The 21236-nt window shown below is 40.9% G+C and overlaps 2 protein-coding genes across 16 annotated transcripts in view; one reads left to right on the top strand and one right to left on the bottom strand.

Annotated features, from left to right (window-relative positions):
* The first annotated feature begins 695 nt into the window (after window positions 1–695).
* On the top strand, window positions 696–10116 carry NME3 (NME/NM23 nucleoside diphosphate kinase 3). Its single transcript, XM_072417704.1, has 5 exons — window positions 696–817; window positions 3167–3297; window positions 4562–4663; window positions 5719–5831; window positions 6682–10116. The coding sequence occupies exons 1-5, from the start codon at window positions 772–774 to the stop codon at window positions 6797–6799; spliced, it is 510 nt and encodes a 169-aa protein (XP_072273805.1). The 5' UTR covers window positions 696–771; the 3' UTR covers window positions 6800–10116.
* Window positions 10117–10173: 57 nt separating this feature from the next.
* The window catches only part of MAPK8IP3 (mitogen-activated protein kinase 8 interacting protein 3), a 55613-nt gene continuing 44550 nt past the window's right edge, over window positions 10174–21236 (bottom strand). For 12 of the 15 annotated variants that reach the window (XM_072417687.1, XM_072417696.1, XM_072417691.1 and 9 more), the window contains 10 exons: window positions 20627–20746; window positions 19747–19827; window positions 19119–19186; window positions 18850–18998; window positions 18353–18524; window positions 18034–18147; window positions 16879–16917; window positions 14790–14972; window positions 14001–14144; window positions 10174–13296 (listed from right to left, as the gene is read on the bottom strand). In XM_072417687.1, the coding sequence (XP_072273788.1) occupies window positions 13172–13296; window positions 14001–14144; window positions 14790–14972; window positions 16879–16917; window positions 18034–18147; window positions 18353–18524; window positions 18850–18998; window positions 19119–19186; window positions 19747–19827; window positions 20627–20746 (1195 nt within the window). In that variant the 3' untranslated portion in view covers window positions 10174–13171. The remainder of the gene's footprint in view (window positions 13297–14000; window positions 14145–14789; window positions 14973–16878; window positions 16918–18033; window positions 18148–18352; window positions 18525–18849; window positions 18999–19118; window positions 19187–19746; window positions 19828–20626; window positions 20747–21236) is intronic. The other 3 variants (XM_072417692.1, XM_072417699.1, XM_072417702.1) reach the window with 1 other exon arrangement.

The following is a 21236-nucleotide window of genomic DNA, read 5'->3' as shown; positions in this document are numbered from 1 at the left end:
AATTAACTGGCAGAGTCAACAAATAGTAAAACTGAGTTCTGGGGTTACTAGCAAAAACCGTTTTGGCCATACCAATGACCAATTGTGGGGGAGCACGGTGGCTCAGTGGTTATGCAGTGCTAGGGCCCAGGTTCAAAACACTTTCTGCATGGAGTTTGCAAGTCCTCCCCATGTCTGCGTGGGTTTCCTCTGGGTACTTCGGTTTCCTCCCACATCCCGAAAAATGCAGTTAACGTTAATTGGCTTCCCCTCAAAATTGACCTCCTTTGAGGGACAGTTAGTGACACGGTTATCGACTTTGTACAACGCTGCGTAATATGACGGTGCTATATAAATACTGTAATTTATAATAAATGTGTAATAGTTGCAGAGTAGATGTGATTTTAGTATTTTTCTTGCATTTCCACCTCCAATCTTTTTCCAGAACTAACAAGTAATAGTAAAGAATTTAATCTGTTTGCTTGTTCTGGTTAGTGGTTTGGAAGCAGTAAACTGAATCTATATAAAATCAAGTCGTTTTTTTTATATATTAATAAACTACCCAATTACTTCTAGGAGAGAGTTCCACCTGCAGTATGCTTTTTGAACACAAGATGGCGCAATGAAACGACGATTTAACCTGAGCCAGTTACTACCAATGGGGGCTAGTTATCGTGAGCACGTGGCCACCTGCCGTGAACCCTAAAGCGCAGGGTAGGTACGTGCGCGCTCTCGCGTGTGCCGGCTTTTTGGTGACGTGCGCGGCCTCTGTTTCCATTCTCTCTTCTCGTCATGATTTGCCTGGCCCTGACTATCTTCGCCCACATTTTCCCCACAGGTGAGAAGTCGGTGAAGGGATTCCGAAGAAGGAGGGAAGGGGGTGGAAGCAGAATGAGGGCTGTATATTCCTGGGAGGAGATGGGTGTACTTGTATTCAGTTCCCGCGGTGGCTCCTGAGGTGTGTCCCTGTTCAGCCATTGGCTGTTGGACATCACGTGGTTGTCAGTCCTGTGTGCTGTTGCCTATGGCCCCCATGTTGTCAGCCGTGCAGAATGGCGGGGCAGTCATGGCGCTTTACCCCTTCACATTGTGTTGGTGTGAGCTGCATTGGCGATTCCTATTCATTTGAATGGGCAGCCTAAGGCACAGCAACCAATGTCCTGGTACTGGAAGTAGTGATAAACAGGATATATATAGCGCCAACATATCACGTAGTGATGTAAAATATATAGGGATTGCAAATGTCTGACAGATACAGACCGTGACACAGGAGGAGAGGACCCTGCCCCGAAGAGCTTACAATCTAGGCGTGTAAATTGTAATCTTACCATGGGGTCACCAGTTCTAATAAGAAGTCATAGGTAATATAAACCTGACAGGGGCTCCGACCCTCCATCTGTATGGCTGAACCAATGCCAATGTGCAGTATTACAGGGGAGTAATGAAAAGGATGATCAATGGTGATAGAGCCAACTTTCCTCATCCCCAGGCATTGGAGATAATATTACAGGGTATTTATATAGCGCCAACATATTGCGCAGTGCTGTACAAAGCCCATAGTCATATCAGTAGTTGTCCGTCAGAGGAGCTCACAATCTAATGTCATATGACTTTAAAACACTCTAAGGTCAGTTTTGGAGGAAGCCAGTTTTGTTTTGGAATGCGGGAGGAAACCGGAGTACCCGGAGGTAACAGACAAACATGGCGAGAATATACTCCATGCAGATAGTGTCCTGCCCGAGATTCAAACCTAGGACCCAGCGCTGCAAAGGCCAGAGTGCTAACCTCCGAGCCACCATGCTGCCATTATCCACCACAGTCTCTTCTCTGTCAGTATGTTTGAAGGAGTCGTCCCATCACTGCATTGTGAGACTTGGTGCAGTCTTCTCCCCAGCCCATTTTAGCTGGGGGCACCACCCGGCACTTTTCAGCAACCACCCGGCTGTTTTTGGGTGGTTACTGAAGAGTTGGGTCACAGTTCATGGGCTTCCACCCGTCTACAATTTCTTCCCACCCGCCTTAAAAAAAACTTTCTGGGTCAAGCACTGTGGTGGCTGCACCCCCGGAGCTCTCCCCTAATTGTCCCTGGGAACAAGCTTTCCTCAACGTTTCCAGTGACAAGCACCCCGCTGTGCTCCCCTACATACAGATGCTTGTAAAGCTACGCACACACAGCAGATTTTTATCGCCCGATAATCGGCATCGGCCAATTATCGGGCGAAAATCTTCCGTGTGTACAGTCGGTGTCGTCCATCGTCCGGACGACCGACCTGCCGGATCCACGGACGATGGACGACAGCGGATCGTAATGAAAGGGAAGGGGAGAGCGCGCAGCAGGGTGCCGCTCCTTCGCTCTCCCCGCTCCCCTCTCCATAGAGCATGAACGGTGCTGTATGTACAGCATCGTTCATGCATCTTGCAGCCCCTTGTCGTTGGAAAGGATCGTGAAAGATCCTTTCCAACGACAAAAATTGCAAGTGTGTACGCAGCTTTACTGATTGGTCTTTCATCAATTCACCATTACAGATTGATGAATGACATCAGGAGATCAGTGTACATGTCACAGGCAGCAGTTCACTGGCATAAGAAAATGTTATTATTATTATTATTAATAATAAACAGGATTTATAGAGTGCCAACATATTACACAGCGCTGTACATTAAATAGGGGTTGCAAATGACAAAACAAATACAGACAGTGACACAGGAGGAGAAGAGCTTACAATCTAGTAGTTAACCAAACCACAACCTCACCGCCAGTGTTCAGAGCCTCATTTTGTGTTTATAATATTTGTTTGTTATTTTCCCTGCCCTTTGTTTTGTGTTTAATTTAGTTTGATTATATATAAACATATATAGAACAAAATATTAAAGTTATTTTATTAGTAACTTATGTTAAATGATATTTACAGTTGGGTGAAGAATTACGTACACAGCGATGGAAATAATAAAGAATGAAATACTTTGTATATATATGAACAGGAAACATTGCATTGGGTAAAGCTGAGAACATTATGGACTCTATTTATAACACAGGGAATTACGGTATAAATTTGGTCCAATCAGAACAGTACGGTGTATTCATCCTCATAATAAATGAAAATGGCCAAAAAAAGAAGACAAACCTGCCTGTGTGTGATACAAATATAATGACTACATATACCTAACTCATGTCTTCTCTCTGCAGCATGGACGGGGATTAACGAGCGCACTTTTTTGGCCATAAAGCCAGATGGGTGTCAGCGGCGTCTGGTCGGGGAGATCATTAAGCGGTTGGAGAGGAAAGGCTTCAAGCTGGTGGCCATGAAGATGATGCATGTGAGTAACCCTATAATGTACAAACAAACCTTTACCAAAGTAGCGGAAAGGACCGTCGGTGTTCCCATCAGATTCCACATAATATGGTCCTGGTTCTAGGTTGATGATGAAAGCAATAAACCTTGCTGTGAAGTCACATGGTCTATCTTTAAGAGTAACCTCCCTGGCTGTCTGAATAATGAGTATTTTTAAATGTAAAGGCGGTACATTTAAAAATATTCAATATAATAAATAAAAATTATTTTAAATTTCCCGCCTACCAGCCTCACGGTCCCACCCTCCAGCCTAAGGCTTGCAAACAGATGCCCAGCTGGCCTCTTATCTCCAATGTTCACACACAGGGAACCCAGATGCTGGCTTGCACCTGTGTAGCCTGTGCCAGGCATCGCTGGAGGATGCCATGGGCACCACTGGAACTGGGTAAGACTTTAAAACTCCTCGGCAATTCCACCCCGAGAGTGGCTCGGGGTTACCTCTTTTGGCACTGAAATTTAAACCTGAGCCACACTCGGGAATACGACCAGGGAGGTTAATGCAGCTTGCTCATTTATGAATTCAGATCTATGTCTATTGTCAGATGGATTGGAAATGTTCCCAGAACATCTTTTCAGTCTTTGTATCTTGATGACCCAGCTAGCAAGTTTGCCTGGGTTGAACTTGTTTATTAGAGACATAATATAAAATATCGTAGCTGTGCCCTGGTATGGCATAAATAGAGATGTTTTGTGCTTTTTTTTTTTTTTTTTAATTATTCTTAATTTGTTTATCTTTAAATTGTATTTAAAGCCCATTTTTGTTTTCTGGAAGGCAATATCTCCTTTCACTGACAGAATTAGAAGCAGCTTCAAAGCTGAACTCCAAGCAAACAGCTAAACCTAGAGATGACATACATACACGGGAGCTGTTTATCTTAAAATTAATTTGTATAGCTACCCATCCAGTCCTGAAGTTTTCCCAGTTCTGCCACCAGGCACAACCTATCCTGGCAGGACCGGAGACCTGATAGCTCATCTCATTGTATGCTTATTGGGAAAGAAAGGGGAGCGACTTCTTGCACATGAAAACTTCTCCTTCATAAATCTTCTGTACAAAGTCAGATTGTGTTTTTTGCCACATATATTGTTAGTATACAAACTAAATACCTTTCTTCCTGTAATATTGAAAGCAGATATGTTGTATCAGCTTTCATGTCATTCCTTGCCTGTATGTCATATGTATGTATTCTAGAGCCGTGTTTGATTTTTTTTTCCTCATTTTCACACAGGCATCAGAAGCATTGTTGAAGGAGCATTACATCGCTCTTCGAGACCGGCCATTCTATGGGCGTCTTGTAAAATATATGAGCTCTGGACCAGTGATTGCCATGGTGAGAAGGAAGGGTTGTGTTATTGCACGTTTGTGCCGCACTATACTGTAGCCGTGGTATGTTTTAATGAAGTTGTATTTAGAGAAATAGAACCAAAGCCTAGTTCTGGGTACAAGTAAAAGAAACAACATTGTATAGATAACCCTACAAACCCACTACATTGCTCCCTTGGGTGAGACGTTACATGTAGTGTTTCACCTGTGGCACCCATTAGAAAATGAATAGGGCAAACCAGTGAACTGTTCAGTACCACTCACTTCCGTTACGGTCAAATGTGCAAACGCTCGATTTTTTAAAACCAGTGTAGCAGTGTGAGTGGCTGAGCAGCTGGCAAGCTACCAGGGGCCACGCAGGAGTGTTTGTTCCAACCTCATTTTACTAGGGGCTGATGTAATACAGAAACATCCTCACTATATTTTGTGTTCTTGTATATCTTCTGGTTATGGCCATCAGCCCTCCAAACTCTTTCTTGACTTTTTGGTCCTGTTAACACCCCACCACCACCAAACAAGCTGCACACAGATGTAGGAGTTCCTAACCACAATCCTGCACTGCAGAGAAAAGGACCAAAGGGCAGTTGAGTAAGGTGAGTATTCCCCCTGTTGTAAATCATCCCTTACTAAAAAAGAAAAAAAAGAGCAATTACTATCTGGGGCCTGGGACAGTATGGTTTGCCTTGTTTATGTCCAGAGTCCTGCTTTAACGATTTAGGGATTTTGCATTGAATACTGAGACAAGGTGCTTTGATGTATTTAGGAATCTATGTGCAGAATCCTATCAGCCCTTCCCACATTCCTCCTAAATACACCTTGAACTGAACCTTTGTTTTTGATAAAATTAGGTTCAATGTCCTCTTTCCTCTGATCTGCCCCTGTCTGGCTTGGTGTCAGTCTGCCGTTACATTTACAGTAATGTTATATTGGTGTGCCTACATCTATGTTGATCATCTTTTAGGTAATTTAAAAAAATCTAACATTTGTTTTTACCAAGTATACAAACTATGATGTAGCTTACTTAATATTTGCAAGTTCATTCAAGCTTCTTTGTTTCTGCAGGTCTGGCAGGGGCTGGATGTAGTGAAGACTGCCCGCCTCATGATGGGGGAGACCAACCCGGCTGATTCTCTGCCTGGTACCATCCGAGGGGATTTCTGTGTAGATGTTAGCAGGTAAAGCTACCTTTTTATTTTCAGGTTTTCTGAAAAAGGGTCCTGCCTTCTACAATAAAAAAACACAATTACAACTATTGCAGCACAGCTTTAATAAAATACAGTCCTTCTGTATGGAAAAATCTCTGTTTTACTGATCAGGTGCCAGTGAGATGAACACCCATTTGTTTACTTAGGACAGAATGGCCTTGTCAGTGAGGGGAATTCATATTTTTTTTTTTTTTTTTTTAGAAAGTCTATTGACTTTAATTCAGCCTCTCTTGCTGCATACTTGTTTAAATTGGGCAGAGAGGCTGCTGCTTTCTCACAGAGCAAGGATACTTCCGTACAGCATGTTGGTAGGGGAAAGGATTTTTACAATAAACCTTAAGGCTTTACACGTCTTTTTATTTTATTATGTTTGTATTGTATTTAGCTGATTTAAACTAAAAACACATTTGCACTTTAGAATATTGAGAAAGGTGGGCAGTGGCCTCCAGTACAGGGATCCTTTAAGGGTTTCCTTTTACTTTGAACTTTTTAGATCAAATTAGCAATGTTATTTAGTAATATATTGCAGTAATGTAGACAGTCATCTTAGACCAGTATTGCTCTATCTTTTTTTTCCCTAAGAACCCTCAAATAATTTTAAAGCCTTGCAGAACCCTTGCTAAATCCAGTGGCAAAGATACATATAGATCAGATGTGTTTTCCTCAAACCTTAACAACCTCTGGAGGAAACTTAGGGGGTTCCACAGAACCTGGGTGAAAACCTCTAGACATTCCATCTCTTTGTAAGCACCAGTATGGTTGTTCATCCACTTCTGAAAAGTCGTTTGATCTCCATCATCTTTTTTGGCTCTTCCTTCAGGAATGTCATACACGGCAGTGACTCCAGAGAAAGTGCGCAGCGCGAGATTGCTCTTTGGTTTAAGGACGACGAGCTGATCTGCTGGGATCAAAGCACTGAGAGCTGGATCTATGAGTAATCTGTTGAGGGGAAATTCAAGGAGCTGTTACAAACTACAAGGTGGATTCTTCTCACTTTGGTATATTCATGCGTAAAAAAGGAAAAAACTAAAAAAAAAAATGAAAGAACTTAAACAAGGGGCAAAACAAACTGAGCACTTATTCTGTCCGTCCAATCACCATACTATTATGGTACACATTTTGTGGCACCTCTGTACTGCCAGCTCTCGTTCCTACTCTAACAGAGCTTTAACTCTTCTTGTAAAGGGAAATGTTATAAAGGTTACATGTACACAGACACCACATAGCACTGTAATTTGGTGGCATTAAATGAAGGTTACATCGGCTCATTCGGCTGATTGCCCTGACTTACACCCATAGAGGTGAACTGTTAGCAATATGTATATAAGGAACATAAGTACAACTTTATCCTTTGCAATTGGCAAATACTGTGGTTTTCTTTTTATTGGGGAACTGGGGATCTAGAAATACCCTGGTGCTTGAATGACCTCTAAAAACTTGAATATATTTGAATGTATTTCCTAAAGGGCTTTTTGAAACCACAGGCCCTTGTATGAGATTTATTACTGATAAAGTTGTGGTAGCCCAGTCCGCTGGGATTTATCATAGATTCATGTGTAGCCCCGTTCTCAACAATATCCTATAAATACTGCTCTATCTAATAAAACAGATTTATAGCATAATAACACTTCTATCAATCTGCAAACCTCATTAGGTCCATTAAGAGCATAATGACAGGTTCTCTTGGAAGGCTAGCAGCTGGCTACCTACCTCACCAGTCTTGTAGAGCCCATGGAAAAAAACTCGGTGCTTGGGAGCTTATAATTTTCTCCCAAGATGCAGTCACTGATCACTAAAACATTAAACCTATCTGCCTAATATTTTGCTGCTGCAACAATTCTAACTCTTTGACATTTGGGCACCACGAGACCTCTATAAGTGTCCTGTAGTATCGGATACCAGAATGTTAGCATCAGATCCTTTGTCTCACTGCCTTTGCCACCCTGTCCTCTTCCCATAGTGCTGCCATTTCTTCCCCAGGTAACCATCTCACACTCACTCCTTTTGTTCCTTTATGGTTAAGTTCTGAATATCTGTGATCATAGTGGGTACTTTCTGAGGTGGATGGGCTTCAAGCATGAACAATCTGGTTTGTGGCTACATGCTGCAATGCACTCTATTTCACGATGGCTTCCTCTCATGGACCGCATTCATTTTTGTAGCAGTTTGTACTACACACCAGCACTTAGTGCATCTTCCACGTGCATCAATGAGCCTTGGATAGGACTCCATTGCTGGCATCTTCCCTACTGATCTTCAGCTTTGCCCCTGCAGAGGTACAAAGATGACTGGAGCTTTTTTATGTCGTAAAGTATGAATAAACACTACATTGCACACCATGAGAACTAACCCCAGTGATACTGTCTCTGCTCTCCTTGTTTCTTAGATGTTGAGTTTATATAAAGCGCACATTGCAGTATAATGTGTCGCCCAGGCCACAAATTGCATACTATTAGCAGATGTGTAATGTACCTGCAAAGAAAAAGTAAGGTTTGCACTTGTCTTGTCCCCATCTTCTGTCCACTGAGTTAAGGTGAAGATGATTTTCCATTCGTTATGTTTGGAGACTGGGAAATACAGAGCAGCAAAATCTTCACCAGGAGAAATCCCAATGGCCTGGGGTCTCTTCTCACAAGATTTCACCCGCACTGCATCACATCCACCAATGTAAAATAATTAATATTCAAAGTTTTTATTTTTCCCTCTCAGTTTGCACCTACTAACAGGTGATTTGTAGCAGGGGAAGGGTGGGCCTGGCAATGACTGCTTGAGCTGAGTATTTCTATAGCCTGTTACAGATTACAGTTGAAATATTTGTTGATGCCTTTTTCTCACCATGTTACGGATGTACTTTTATATAAGCTCTATAAAGTAACATTGGAGAGCCCATCTTGGCTTTTTCTTCATCTCTATAGCGTATGATGAAAAGTGGAAGCAACACACTGCCCTGTGCAGCAGAAAACCGAACCGGGTAAAGGGGGACAATATATTTATTTATCAATGAAATGCACTACTGCTGCAATTCCCCCACCATCCCCTGGTCCTTAGCACCATCAGAAATAGCGGCCTAAATAAAACAAATGTAAATTTGTCTAAAAGATTGTGTTCAACCACTTTGTGATAACAGCCCTGAAACTATATAAACCATGGCACTGCTTTTCATAGTGTAGAGAACTTTAGTATTCCACTATTCTTAAGATATCTTTCCACCAGTTTGCAATGGTCGGGGGTGTGCAGTCAGAAATGTTTGATGTAACTGACCAAATTAAATTGTGATTGTGGTAAATGTTTGTTATACATCTCAGCATTATGTTAGAATGTTGCACTTGTTATCTATTGTATGGTTTGTGAGCCAGCCAACCAATCAATACAGAATGTACTTCCATTAAAAGCAAATCTGGCATTTCATATAGGTGAGAATGAATTCTGTACCTGGAAAGGACAAATAACCTCCACCACTTCCAGCACCTCTGGATTCTGCTCCATGGATGACAAAGTATGCTGGAAATGTAACACTCGGCAGTGTTGTCACCCGCTGGGCTCCGTGGTTCTTCCTGATGACCACAATGCCAGAACTGGACAGGGTGTGATGAAGGATTTAGGAGTTTCTGCACAGACTTTAGCCGAAGATTTCTCCTCAATGGAGTGGTTCGGGTGGTGGAAAAGTTTCCTTTCAGATACAGATTCTATTCACAATTTTATTTACAGTCCCTTAAAGTGGAACTCCAGGCTGTGTTGGACCCACCATTACTTTTTATTGTCTGCATTCTGGTTGGGGATTTCCTTTCAGTTTTTGATGGAGGGTCTAACACTACTCACTACTAAATGGACTGCAGCTCTGATAATAAGGGTTCATGTTGTCAATGTTCTAGTTAAACACTGGGGTCCTCCATTCATTCATTGTGTTGGACTGCAGTTAATATGCAGCATAACAAGACATGCTGCATATAAAAAATGCAGGTTGTCATCTGCCATGTGTAATGCTCTATTAAAGTCAGTGGGGTTTTTGCTGACCCTTATTTGTTCCCATGTGTGTTTCAAACAAAGGAAACAACATGCATCAACATGAACTCTATATGGAGCATCGGCAGCCCAAATGATGAGCTTCATCACCCTTGTACAAAGCTGTGTTCCCAGTATGTATGGGCTGGAATGAGTTTACAGGACAGGTGTCACCTATGTTGTTTACAGGGATCATGACATGTTTTTTTTTCTTCTGCTGCTTTTATAATAAAATCAGTTCCATAAAACTTTATTCCTGTGTGTATGAATCATTTTTGTCTAACGCATGAGAGATGAAGCAATGGCAGTGTCATTTTGTATTACATTTATTACATACATAACAATTACATGGTGTTCATGTCACAAGGGGGAGAGTGAGAAAGCAGAGAGCGTTATAGATACAGCTGTCTTTACATAATGCCACCAATAAAACCAGAGGACAGACGACACACCGCGGAGTTTACAAGCCTTATTGAAGAGACATTGGAGCGCCCCCTTGTGACACTCTTTACATACATCACCGCTGTAGGTAGAACGAGCTGTTAGAGTCAAGCTTGGAATACTTTTGCTGGCTGGTCAGAATGTGCTTTTTATAATTTTTCTCTTTTTACCCCCTGAGCTCCAGGAAAGTCTGCAGCATTTGGTACTGAAAGCAGTCTGGCAGTGCGGGAGTTTTAGGATCACATGCAGGAAAGTGGTTCAAGGAAATAGCACTTGTGGATTAAATTTATGTCCCAGCACTGCTCTTGGCCAGAGTATTGGGGTGAGGCAGTAAAATATATGTTCAGGCTGTCCTGAAGCTTTGAGGCCAGGTAAGGATATAGTGTATCCAGGCGGAATATTTGTGTATGCAGCCTTTGGGTGTCATTTTTTCAAACAGAAAATTAAATTCATCCTGCATGCAGCCATTGCACCCAATAAAATTACAAACTTCCCCTAACTGTGTTTTATGGTAATTTATTGCTATTTTTTTTTGTTCTGACTGGAGTAGGTCTAATAATACATGGACAACCATTGCTAAGTTCCTTCTAAAAATGCCGATTGGTTTTCTACCTCTATTAAATCGGTGAGCGTGCAGGCCGCTTCTGACCAGGGGACACACATAAGCAAGTGTCATTTCCACCCTTTCTCCTTCCAGTCCATATGTCTAAAGATGTTGGACTTTCCAGTTTGAAACACTGGCATTTTCCCAATGATTTAACAAACAAGTGTCGCCTTATTCTGGCGGGTTGTTATGAAAAAAATGCCCTGGTTGCCCATGTAAGTCAGCCATTTGGACTCCTTTCCACTTACTGCACCAAAAATGCACATGGGGACCTTAGAATAGGATCACCAGAGAGCTTTACCAGTGTGTTGTAGTGATGCTTTCTGTATAGTGCATACCTTTCTTAGAGCCGTATTTATAAATCTTTCACCTATCAATTTGGTTGTTTTTTTTATTCAGAGACATTGGAATCCCCATGCACTGCATAATAGACCTAAGACTCATTCTGCCACCTAGTGGCCAATTATTAAAAGGGCACCACAGTCACAGTAGTATCTAAATGAAAAAAGATTGAACCTGGCCAAATTGGCAGGTGAATAATGTAAAAAATACATCTCTTAGCGAGTGAGAACGCATTTGCAGGTAACTTGTGTATTTCTTTTAAGTATTTAAGGTGCTGAGTGTTCCACCCTGACTTTACACTACATGCAGCTGCTGCATACAGAGGCATGTAAATGAAAAGGGATCCAATATGGCAGCACCGTGCTATAGGAGTTCCAGGCACATATGAATTGTCAGCGGTCATAAATCTGCCACACTCCCCTAGGGTTGCTGTTGCAGAAGGGCGTTTAGGCCCTTAACAGAGAAGAATCTGATTCCTTCTTCCCGAGGCAGTAACAATTTGGAAACCTACAACCTGGCATCTTGTTTGGTGTTACATGACACTGCCCATTCCAATTAATCTAATGTAAAGGTATGATGGCAGTTGCTAGGCACAGTTAAGGCTCCAGGGACAGTGGCTGCCCCAATGTCGGACTCCTAAAAGCAGAGTTGGTTCTGGTGTAGATTTGTCATATGTCATGCTGCAAGATCTGATCTGCCTTGGCACTATTACTGCTCCTGGGAGTCATACAGCATCCTCTAGCAATAAATAGACTAGAATAGAACTAATATTGATAGGTGTGCTGCATGGGGCCAACAAACAGCAGCATGATCTCTTTTCAGACATCGTTGTTTCCTATTTTATTTGGCCAGGCCAGGTCTGTGACAATGTGTACATGGCCTTATACAGGATAATGACATGTCTGCATTTTTATACACACTTTACCATCTATAGCCATAAGTATACAGTGCCTAGTTGTAATTCCTTCCTCAAAGTAAAACAAAAGGCCCCTTTATGACAGTATAAACAAATTCCAAATCCATCATTGCACAAAACATAAAAAACCTTTATCTTCCCAGCCTATGGGCAATCCTTTTCAATTTGTGTCTCACACGCTCCCCCTCCCAAACACTGCAGATCCCAGTGTGAGGGTTTTAGCAGCAAAGGCAATCCAGCAGCAGTGGGCGGGGCTGGGTGTGACCAGGTGCTGATTGAAGAGCTACAGGCTTCTGAATCAGCAGTGATACTGCCAATAGCCACGCCCCCTGCAAGTTCTTCCATCCCACTATAGTGCAAACAGGCACAGCCAACATGAGAGTGGCAACTCTGCTTTGAATTCAGGAGCAGTGCAGCATTGTTGCCACCCCATCAGAGGAAGCTGCATTAGGTGGACTTCACTGGCAGGGGGTAAAACTAAGCTGGAAAATAACAGTGGATATTTCTATGCTTCATAAACAGACCTCGTTATATATAAGGTGTATATATGGGAAAAGTGGAGCATCTTTTGGTAATTTGTATCTCATGAATTAGACCAGGATAATAATATACCATATGGAAAATGATTGGGCATCAAAGCAGAGAGCCTCATAAACAATATTGAAGTCCATCCCACAGCAAGACAGAGTAAGACAAATGGTGACCGTCTTCAATGTAATGCCACAAACGGCACTCAGTGGGGCTGGGAAGACATTGTCCAGCCAGTTCTGCCCAGAGGACATTTGTTGTTTCATGTCTGTCACTGGGTAAACCTTCCAGGACTTGGTGGTGGCTTCAGCAGGCTCTGGAGTGTAGGGAGGTGCTGGGGACATCAGATAGATAGAAATGTAAGAGGAGGAGATCCAGGAGTTTACAGCAGTGCTGGGTCCAGGTCTCAGTCTTTTCCACCGGGTGCAGAGAAGCAGGAGGCGTCTTGGCATTCTAGGAAAAAGGCGAAGGGTGCGTTTATTCTGGGACATACGACACCTGCCACACAATGATGTGGCTTCTCTCTGCCTTAGATAACATGGGCTTGTTCTGGTTGCTACTGTCTCCAGAGTGCTCATCTGTCTCATCGTCTTCTCCATCCCCTACAAAGAAAAGAAAAAACATTGGCTTTCCAATCCTCTCTGATCCATCCGGTGTAATAACAAAAACAAGCTGGCCTCATCAGACACCAACTGCCCCCAAGTGCGTCCTTTCTTGTGAACTGATAGGCAGATGCACAGCTTTGATCATTTGTACTATCCCTACTTCATACCCTACTTGTAGATGGACCCGTTAAGGTAAGGCATTTTTAATTCTGACTTCTGATCCAATAAAATGATTGGATCTGAAGGGAAGGCAACCAAAAATAAGAAACCAATTTTTCGGTTCTGATCAGTTGTGGATAGACAATCAGTTGTGTATATTGGTAAATATTAATACAAAAAACACAGGTAGTATAACATAAATGAAGAACTGAATACATCCATACAACCTTCAATCTGGGGTAAATGATCCGAAGGGCAGAACCACATGTGTATGCATTGGTTTGGGAACTTCCAGCTAATAAATTATCAGAATATTGACTGGTTTGGTTGATCAAGCACGAAATTAAAAGTGCATCTGCTTGTGCGTACAACACCTTAGATATCCACTGGGCCCACTTTGGCCTGGATGATCTGGCTCAAAGCATCTTTGATATATTGTTTCCTGACACATACAGTAACTGTAAACAGCTCACAATCCAGGGTAGGTTTGGGAGTCACATTAATATAAACTGTTTCCCTTACACTTATTACTTTGGACTTACCAATACGGAAGTCAATGTATCCCTCCCCTCCGCTGAGCACTAGAACATTCTTTAGTTTTTGCTCCTCAGTTTCTGCAGATGGAGTTCCTGGGTTCTCAGATGGACTGTCCAAGATGCTGCCATTCAATGTGGCCAGAACATTACCTAGAAAACATACAGATATAGAAAAGGTTAGTATCCATTTTCCTTGATGTAGAATTGATTTTTTAGTAGCAAAATGATGATCACATGAGACTTGCATTTATTTTCCCATAATTTACCTTCTGTTCTAAAAAAGGGTGCAAAGTTCTGATCAATGAGAAGATGTAAGTTCAGTTACTGCATGTTGCAGTAAATTGTGGGGCAAATGCAAAAAATCAGGGTTATGTGAAACAATAATACCGGACAGTTCTGATGACCAGCATTGTTAATGTAGAATCACTACAACAACCCTTGACTTCAAGAGTGGAGCAGTGAACAGACCTAAAGCAGTCTATTTAGTACATTTCCTCACTCACCTCACATCCAATGATTGGACTGCAACATTATATTTTAGCAGCAAGTCACAAGGTGAGAGGCATAGATGGAAATCAGTAGAACATTGTGACGAATAACAATAGCTGAACCCAGATCTTAATCTGAGGACACCGCTAGTCTGCACTGTGTGGGCTCAGCGCCCCATTTACACCACTTAAGTTTACTTCAACCCCAAGTGATACTATGTAGACAAAATAAATGTACAATAATGATGGATTATCCTAGGTAAGACCTTCACCGACCTCCTTGCATACATCCCAGGTATGGGCTTACCTGGTACTGATACAAAGAAATTGACAGCATCGCGGTGACCATGGAAGCAGAGCTGTGCCTGGGCCATGGAGCAGTACGGGATGAAGCTCCCTGCAGCTTTGTCGCTGTTTTCATCACTGTACACATGAATTACTCCACCAGGCCGTGCTCCTTCTCCAGAAGAAGTGGGAGATGTCTTGTTGGCTGAGGATACAGATTACTCATTAGTTTCCCATACTAGGGTAAGAATGGATAACTAGACAGGCTCTCCTATTTTAGAAAAATTCTATTTGGGAAGAACTACAATAGATGATATACTGCAAGCAATTGTCAAAGAGTCAGGCCACCAAAATAGTTCCCAGGAACTGTCTGGCCACCAAATCTGGCGTTCCCAGATGCCAGCTCACAATAAAATGGTTAGGGATATACAAAACCTTAGAAAAGGAGGATGAAAACTATTTATGCCAATAACAATGGCAGAGGGGATTGGCTGTTGGAGCCCCTCTGTGATGTTTTTATTCTAAAATTTCATCTTTAAAGAGAATATGTCAAGGGAAGAAAGCAACTGCTTTTATAAAATGCTTGCACCTTCTCCGTAATGACTTCTCCTTAACTATATTGGAATTCATGGTAAGCTGACCCTTTCCGTAAGCGTTGTAGCCATGCAGCGTTTGCCTTACACTTTCAAACTACTAAGCCAGCTAGATGTAGGAATGTTAGGCATGTGTGCTTTTAGCACCAAGGTAAGAAATGGTTTCTAATAAAAATCAATTAACTTAAAGCTGCTATTAAGACAGTAGGACATTTGAAACATCACATAAAATGTAAATACATAAACTGGTATATTAGAAATAATTCCAGCTCTGGTTCTATGTTTGTCCCCACATGATAGAGTTATATTGTAATCAAAAAACTTAAAACAAAACAAGGACAGAGTCCTCCTAATTTTCTCTTCTAACAATGTGAAAATTGTGCACTACCCTGAACCACCAGAGAAGCTTACTGACAAATACATTCATCAACATATAATTATCATACACAACAAAAGCAAAATCATACATAAATTATATGTAACAATAAAAATCAAATGTACTCAAACTCCAAAAAACCACCCAATGATCATGAAGTTCTGTGTACGGGACTGCTGATGGACCATAACCCAATAAGATTTAGGAATGGTGAAAAGAAAAATTTAGGGATTTGTGGTCAGAGTTTTGTAATGTTTTTGTATGGTTATTTTTGTTTTGTTACAAATAAATATTACACAGTGGGTGCTTTGTAATTCAGTGCTTTTATATAAGTCTTTCAAGAACAAGGAGATAAAATACAGGGGACAAGGTTGTTGTAAGTACTCATTTTAACCCAACTTATCCCCAAAAAAATGTTTATAACTACCAAGATTCCTAACAATGCAATAAACAGAAACTGAAAGCCATGCAACAGATGTTAGAAAATACAGCAGCAACTGCAACCTGCCTTTCTACTTACACACAAGGCACATTGCACTTGTCACAATTTAGTGTTTATTACACAATGGTGGTCAAGTAAAAAAGCCTGTTTTCTGTGACAGGTACAAGTTAAAGCAAACCTGTCTTCACAAAAAGTATAAAGCAACAGTGGCACACAGCATATCACCTGTCTTTCGGACTGTAGCCAAATAAGTTTACTAAACATCTTAGGCAGGACATCAATGTCCTAAAATTTGGTACCGTCCCACCGTAATCATACGCTACATGTCAGGCCAAACTATTGAAAAGCCCAAACATTACATGGGATGTGTGAGAGCAAGGGTGCCAATATTCCAACTTAGTTGACAGTTGCAAAGGAAGCTTGGAGTAAACCCAAAGAGCTCAGGGGTGCAGCCAATAAATTTGGAGGTACGTGCTGCCATTATGTGATAAAAAATATGAGAAAGGTTTATTCAGCGTCAGTCAGGACTGTTGAAAAGTATGTTGACTGACAAGTAATAAACGGTCACTGATAATGACTAATATCCCTCCACCTTAACCCACAGACATAAACAGCACCATGGCCTTGTGAACACCAACAATGATTAATGAGGATGGAAAGAGATGGGATGAGCTGAGACAGAGACAGGTCCTGGACTTACCCCTCAGCCCCAGCAGCTGCCCCCGATGTAGGACTACCGCTAGTGGAGGTGGAAGGGTGGGAAATAGATTGAAGAAAAGGGAGGTAGAAAGGGAAAATTGGGAGAAGGAAAAGGATAAAGCATGAAGAACACAAAAATAAGAAATTACTGGCAGGAATTTCAGGGTGGAAAAATATAGTTTGGGGTTATGATTTAACAATCCCAGGTTTCTACCACTAGACACAGATAATATATCAGGAATATATAATACTGCATGAAACAAATTGCCCTAATAATGCCCATATCACTAACTATAACAACAAACACTATATCCCCACCATAATTGTTTTTAAGCCTGTTAAAAGGAACTCATCAGGATATAAATATGAGGAATGCCATTTTTTGACAAGAAGTATACAGGTCGGTTTGCACCTTTAAAAAAAAGTCAGGAATGGCAGCTCCTATATATCCGTACTGACAGCTGCACTTTTATCCTGTAGGTGTGTTACGAGAAGCAGGCCAGGGGAGTTTCTTCCTTGCTCAGATATATATTCAGGAATTGTAAGGTGTCTACAGATAGCCAGCTGGGAAATATAATCTTACCATCTTTTCCTGTGTCTGCCTCAGGGATCCCCTTTCCTGCTGAAAATCATTGGTACAGTGCCAGTGGCAGCACCAGAATTTAAATCACTCCATTCTATTTTAAAGTAATGCTTGCGATTATCTTATTACCTCAAACAATTTCTTCTGTGCTTTTCCCCAGGTTAGTTTTACTTTAAAGGAGGGGGATGAGTTCCCAGAATTTTATAGATAAGTTTTATTGACTGCTTTCCCCCTTACCAATGAAAGTGCCGCTAATGATCAATTGATCACTTTCATTGGACAGTGGAATGGCAACTGGCAAAGCTTAGCCCTAAAATCCAGAAAGGTCAAATCCTTGTAACAAAGTATAATTAAATTAGAGAGGAAAAAAAAAATTATTTTGGTGCTAATAAATATAATAGCTTGTGATATCTACTCTATTTAGCCCTCTTTAAACAGGTTCATTTTACTTACAATAGTTTTTTATTTTTCTCCCCATTTTTACAGGCTCATGCCTTTTAGTCCCGTTAGTCACCTAACTTAAACCATAAAAAATCTGACATTGTTTTGTAAGAAATATGCTTTATGACTTACTTTCTGTGAGGGGTATTGAGATGACCACTCCATTTCCAGTTCCCACCCAGAGGCGATTGCCGGCAATAAGCAGAGCTGTGATTCGCACAAAGGAGAAACCTAATTTTCCAGTTCCTGATGGTGAAAGAGAAGAGAATGAATGGAAAGATTCTAAAAAGCAATAATGGAGAATACTTTCTTTTGTTTGTTGTAAATTTTATATGCAATGTATATAGAGAATAGTACGTCACAATAAGAGCACACAACAACTCTGATCTGACTATAGTGACAAGTACTGCAAACCATCTTTTGAAGATTATTAAATCCTTAGGCCACTCACCTAACATTTTACTGACATAAGGTTCGATGTCCACATCCTGTAGGTGTTGGTGGGTGTGTGCGTGGTATAGCCTGAGCGTGGAATCTAACCGAATGGATACCCACACACCATCTCCAATCCACGCCAGCTGTCGCACCTGGCTCTCCCTTCGAGGATGGGCATCAAATGACTTCTGCAAACCAAAGAGAAGAAAAAAACTAATAAGCAGATGACTACTGATTCCTTTTTAAATCAGTATCACACATAAGAATTTAGTCACCGGTAAATAGGCTAAACTATCTGGATTAGAGAGGTTACCTAACTATCGAATATTCAAGATTGCAATACAGTAAAATGGTTATAAGACTATCTTGACCTCAAGAGTTTATCCTAAATAAAACCCTCACCCAATATGGATATATGTGACGTTAGAAAAACTAATTCTGGATGCCTAAATAACACATTTTATCGGAATGATGTATTAGACTATTAGGTTGCTGTGGTACTCAATGGGTTACCTCTATCTGCATGGTTTTGGGCTGAATCACGTGTATTTTGTTCTTGTATCCACACCAGACTCGGTCATATACTACAGCCATACAACGGATGGAATGATGTGTGTGTCCGAGGTCCATCAAGTGGTAGTTGCTGAGGTCCCACTGTCGGTCTTTAAAAAAAAAAAATAAAAAAAATATTAAACTCAAGCAGAAAATGTATGAAAAGACATTCAAACTGATCTAAGTGTTTCTTAAAACATGAAAATATAACAGAAGGGAACTGCTATTACCTTCCCCTCGATGAAAAATGGCCAAAGTCCCATCTGCTAGAGCCACCAAAACCCGTCCTTTGACATGCCTGAGAGAAGTAAGATCAGGAGATGAATTATTCTATTGAGTTTTGTTGTCATTAGACTTTTCTAGTGTCAGAATCACATCACCTGATATTAGCCAGGTGAAATCCATTAGACAATTACACATAAAGGATGCCAGTATTCATATCCACAATTCTATCATCCGCTTAGTAGCACTTAATAGCATGACATCTTCCCTTTAATGGGGTTCAAAATTTGTGTTTTCCCTTTTAAACAGATAATGCTTAAAATGTAGCACACAAAAAAAATTTTGGAACATGTATACTGTAGTGCAATGTGCACAAATAAATTAAAACCCCAAAAAGCAACACCTATGCCGAATGTTATGATGTCAGTGGGATTCACAGGGATAGATTTGTATACATCTGCATGTTAACATCGTTGTTACCTTAGAAGTGTTTGAATCAGGGTCTGGTTCACCTAAACTTCCTGGTGCCCAATCTGCAGTTTGTAATTGGCTTTTGTATACATTTCCTGTAGCATATTTGTAGTCTGGGACCATCTCATATTGCAAATATCAGAAAATAAAATAACCATTACTTACACAAGACTTAATACTGAATCCTTTAGTTTTATGGAATGGAGACATTTCTTCCAGTTGGAAACTGCTGAGTGAACGTACAGCCTGAAGAGTGAAAAGGAAAAGGAATGTTCATTATTGGTTGATAAACTAAAGATTAAGAAGGCCAGCACAATGAAATATGATTGGTTTCTGTAGGTTAGCATGCATTACTCACTGAAAAAAGTAATGCGGATAGGTTTGCGAAGCAGGTTGCAATATCGCAGTTTTCACCCTAGCCAGACCCCTTCCTCCCCCTCTCCCCTGTTCCCCACCCCTCTGTGTGTTGTCTTTGTTCTTGTTTTTGTTAGTGTATAACGTCAGGTACAGCCTAATATAACCCAGGTTATTTGCAGCAGACTGATGCATGGACCACCATACTTTACCTTTTTGCGGGGGGTGCTGCAAGTTAACAGGGGTAAACATATCTATAAAACAAAAATGGTACTGTTGCATTAACAGTTCACTGATGTGCTAATGCACCAACCACTGTACATCATAGAGGATGTACCCAGGTCTGAAGATAGGGTCTAGCGGCTTGAAAGGTACAAGTAAGGTGTTAGGCAATAGATCTTTCAAGTAGTTAATGTTTTCATTCTGGTCAAACAGTGTATAGGGAATGATCCCCTTTGCTCAGATTCAATTTTATTCAGTCACTTATGTTATAAAAATCCACCCATATCACAGCTTGAATGGATTCTCTTTTATTAGGGCTTGGTACTATTAAACAAGGTACGAACTGAAGGATCCTGACGGCTGATGAATTAAGGACACTCTTTTTAAAAAAAATATATATTTAATGATCACTTCAAAAGAAATTGCATTATTTATGCCCTTCTTCCACAACCTTGCCATTTTGACATACCAGCCATTTTGTGCTCCAAGCCACATTGTGGGTGCTGCACTGGTGACTGTAGGGGTCTCATTGCTTGGCTCTGCCTCTTGCTGAGCAGGATTTACTTCTGGCTTTAGAAGTCCATTTTCACTAAAAAAAAGGCAAGAACAGCATTAGAAAATTACATCCTTCCACAAAATATGCTAATACTTTTAAATAAAAAAACCTGCACAGCCATGATTGTGATGTACAACTTACTTTACGAAACATTAAAACAAAGTAGTTGATAAGTTTAGCAAAAGACACCGGGAGGATTGTAAGCCCACAACAGGACTGTTTGCATTTTTGTGTTTCAATATGTTTATTAAATTTTGGTTTGTACATTACAAAGTTTTCACATGGAAACAGACAAAAAAAAGGAACAGAAAAAACATTGTCGTAATAAAAAACATAACACATTATGTGTACTCTAACTTTTAAACATTTTTCACTGCCTAAATACCCAGACAAAATTATCCATGGCTTCCATAAATAAAAATTACGGAGAACATTTCAGATTCAAGTGGATATTTACCAGAACATGCATGGAGAAACATTAGTTGAAAATATGAGACCAAAAAATATCATGAACATATCGCCT

This window comes from Pyxicephalus adspersus, chromosome 7 (assembly GCF_032062135.1).
Source record: "Pyxicephalus adspersus chromosome 7, UCB_Pads_2.0, whole genome shotgun sequence".
Taxonomy (NCBI): domain Eukaryota; kingdom Metazoa; phylum Chordata; class Amphibia; order Anura; family Pyxicephalidae; genus Pyxicephalus; species Pyxicephalus adspersus.
Note: the sequence above shows the minus strand (reverse complement) of the source record. Positions and strands in the feature narration are given on the sequence as shown.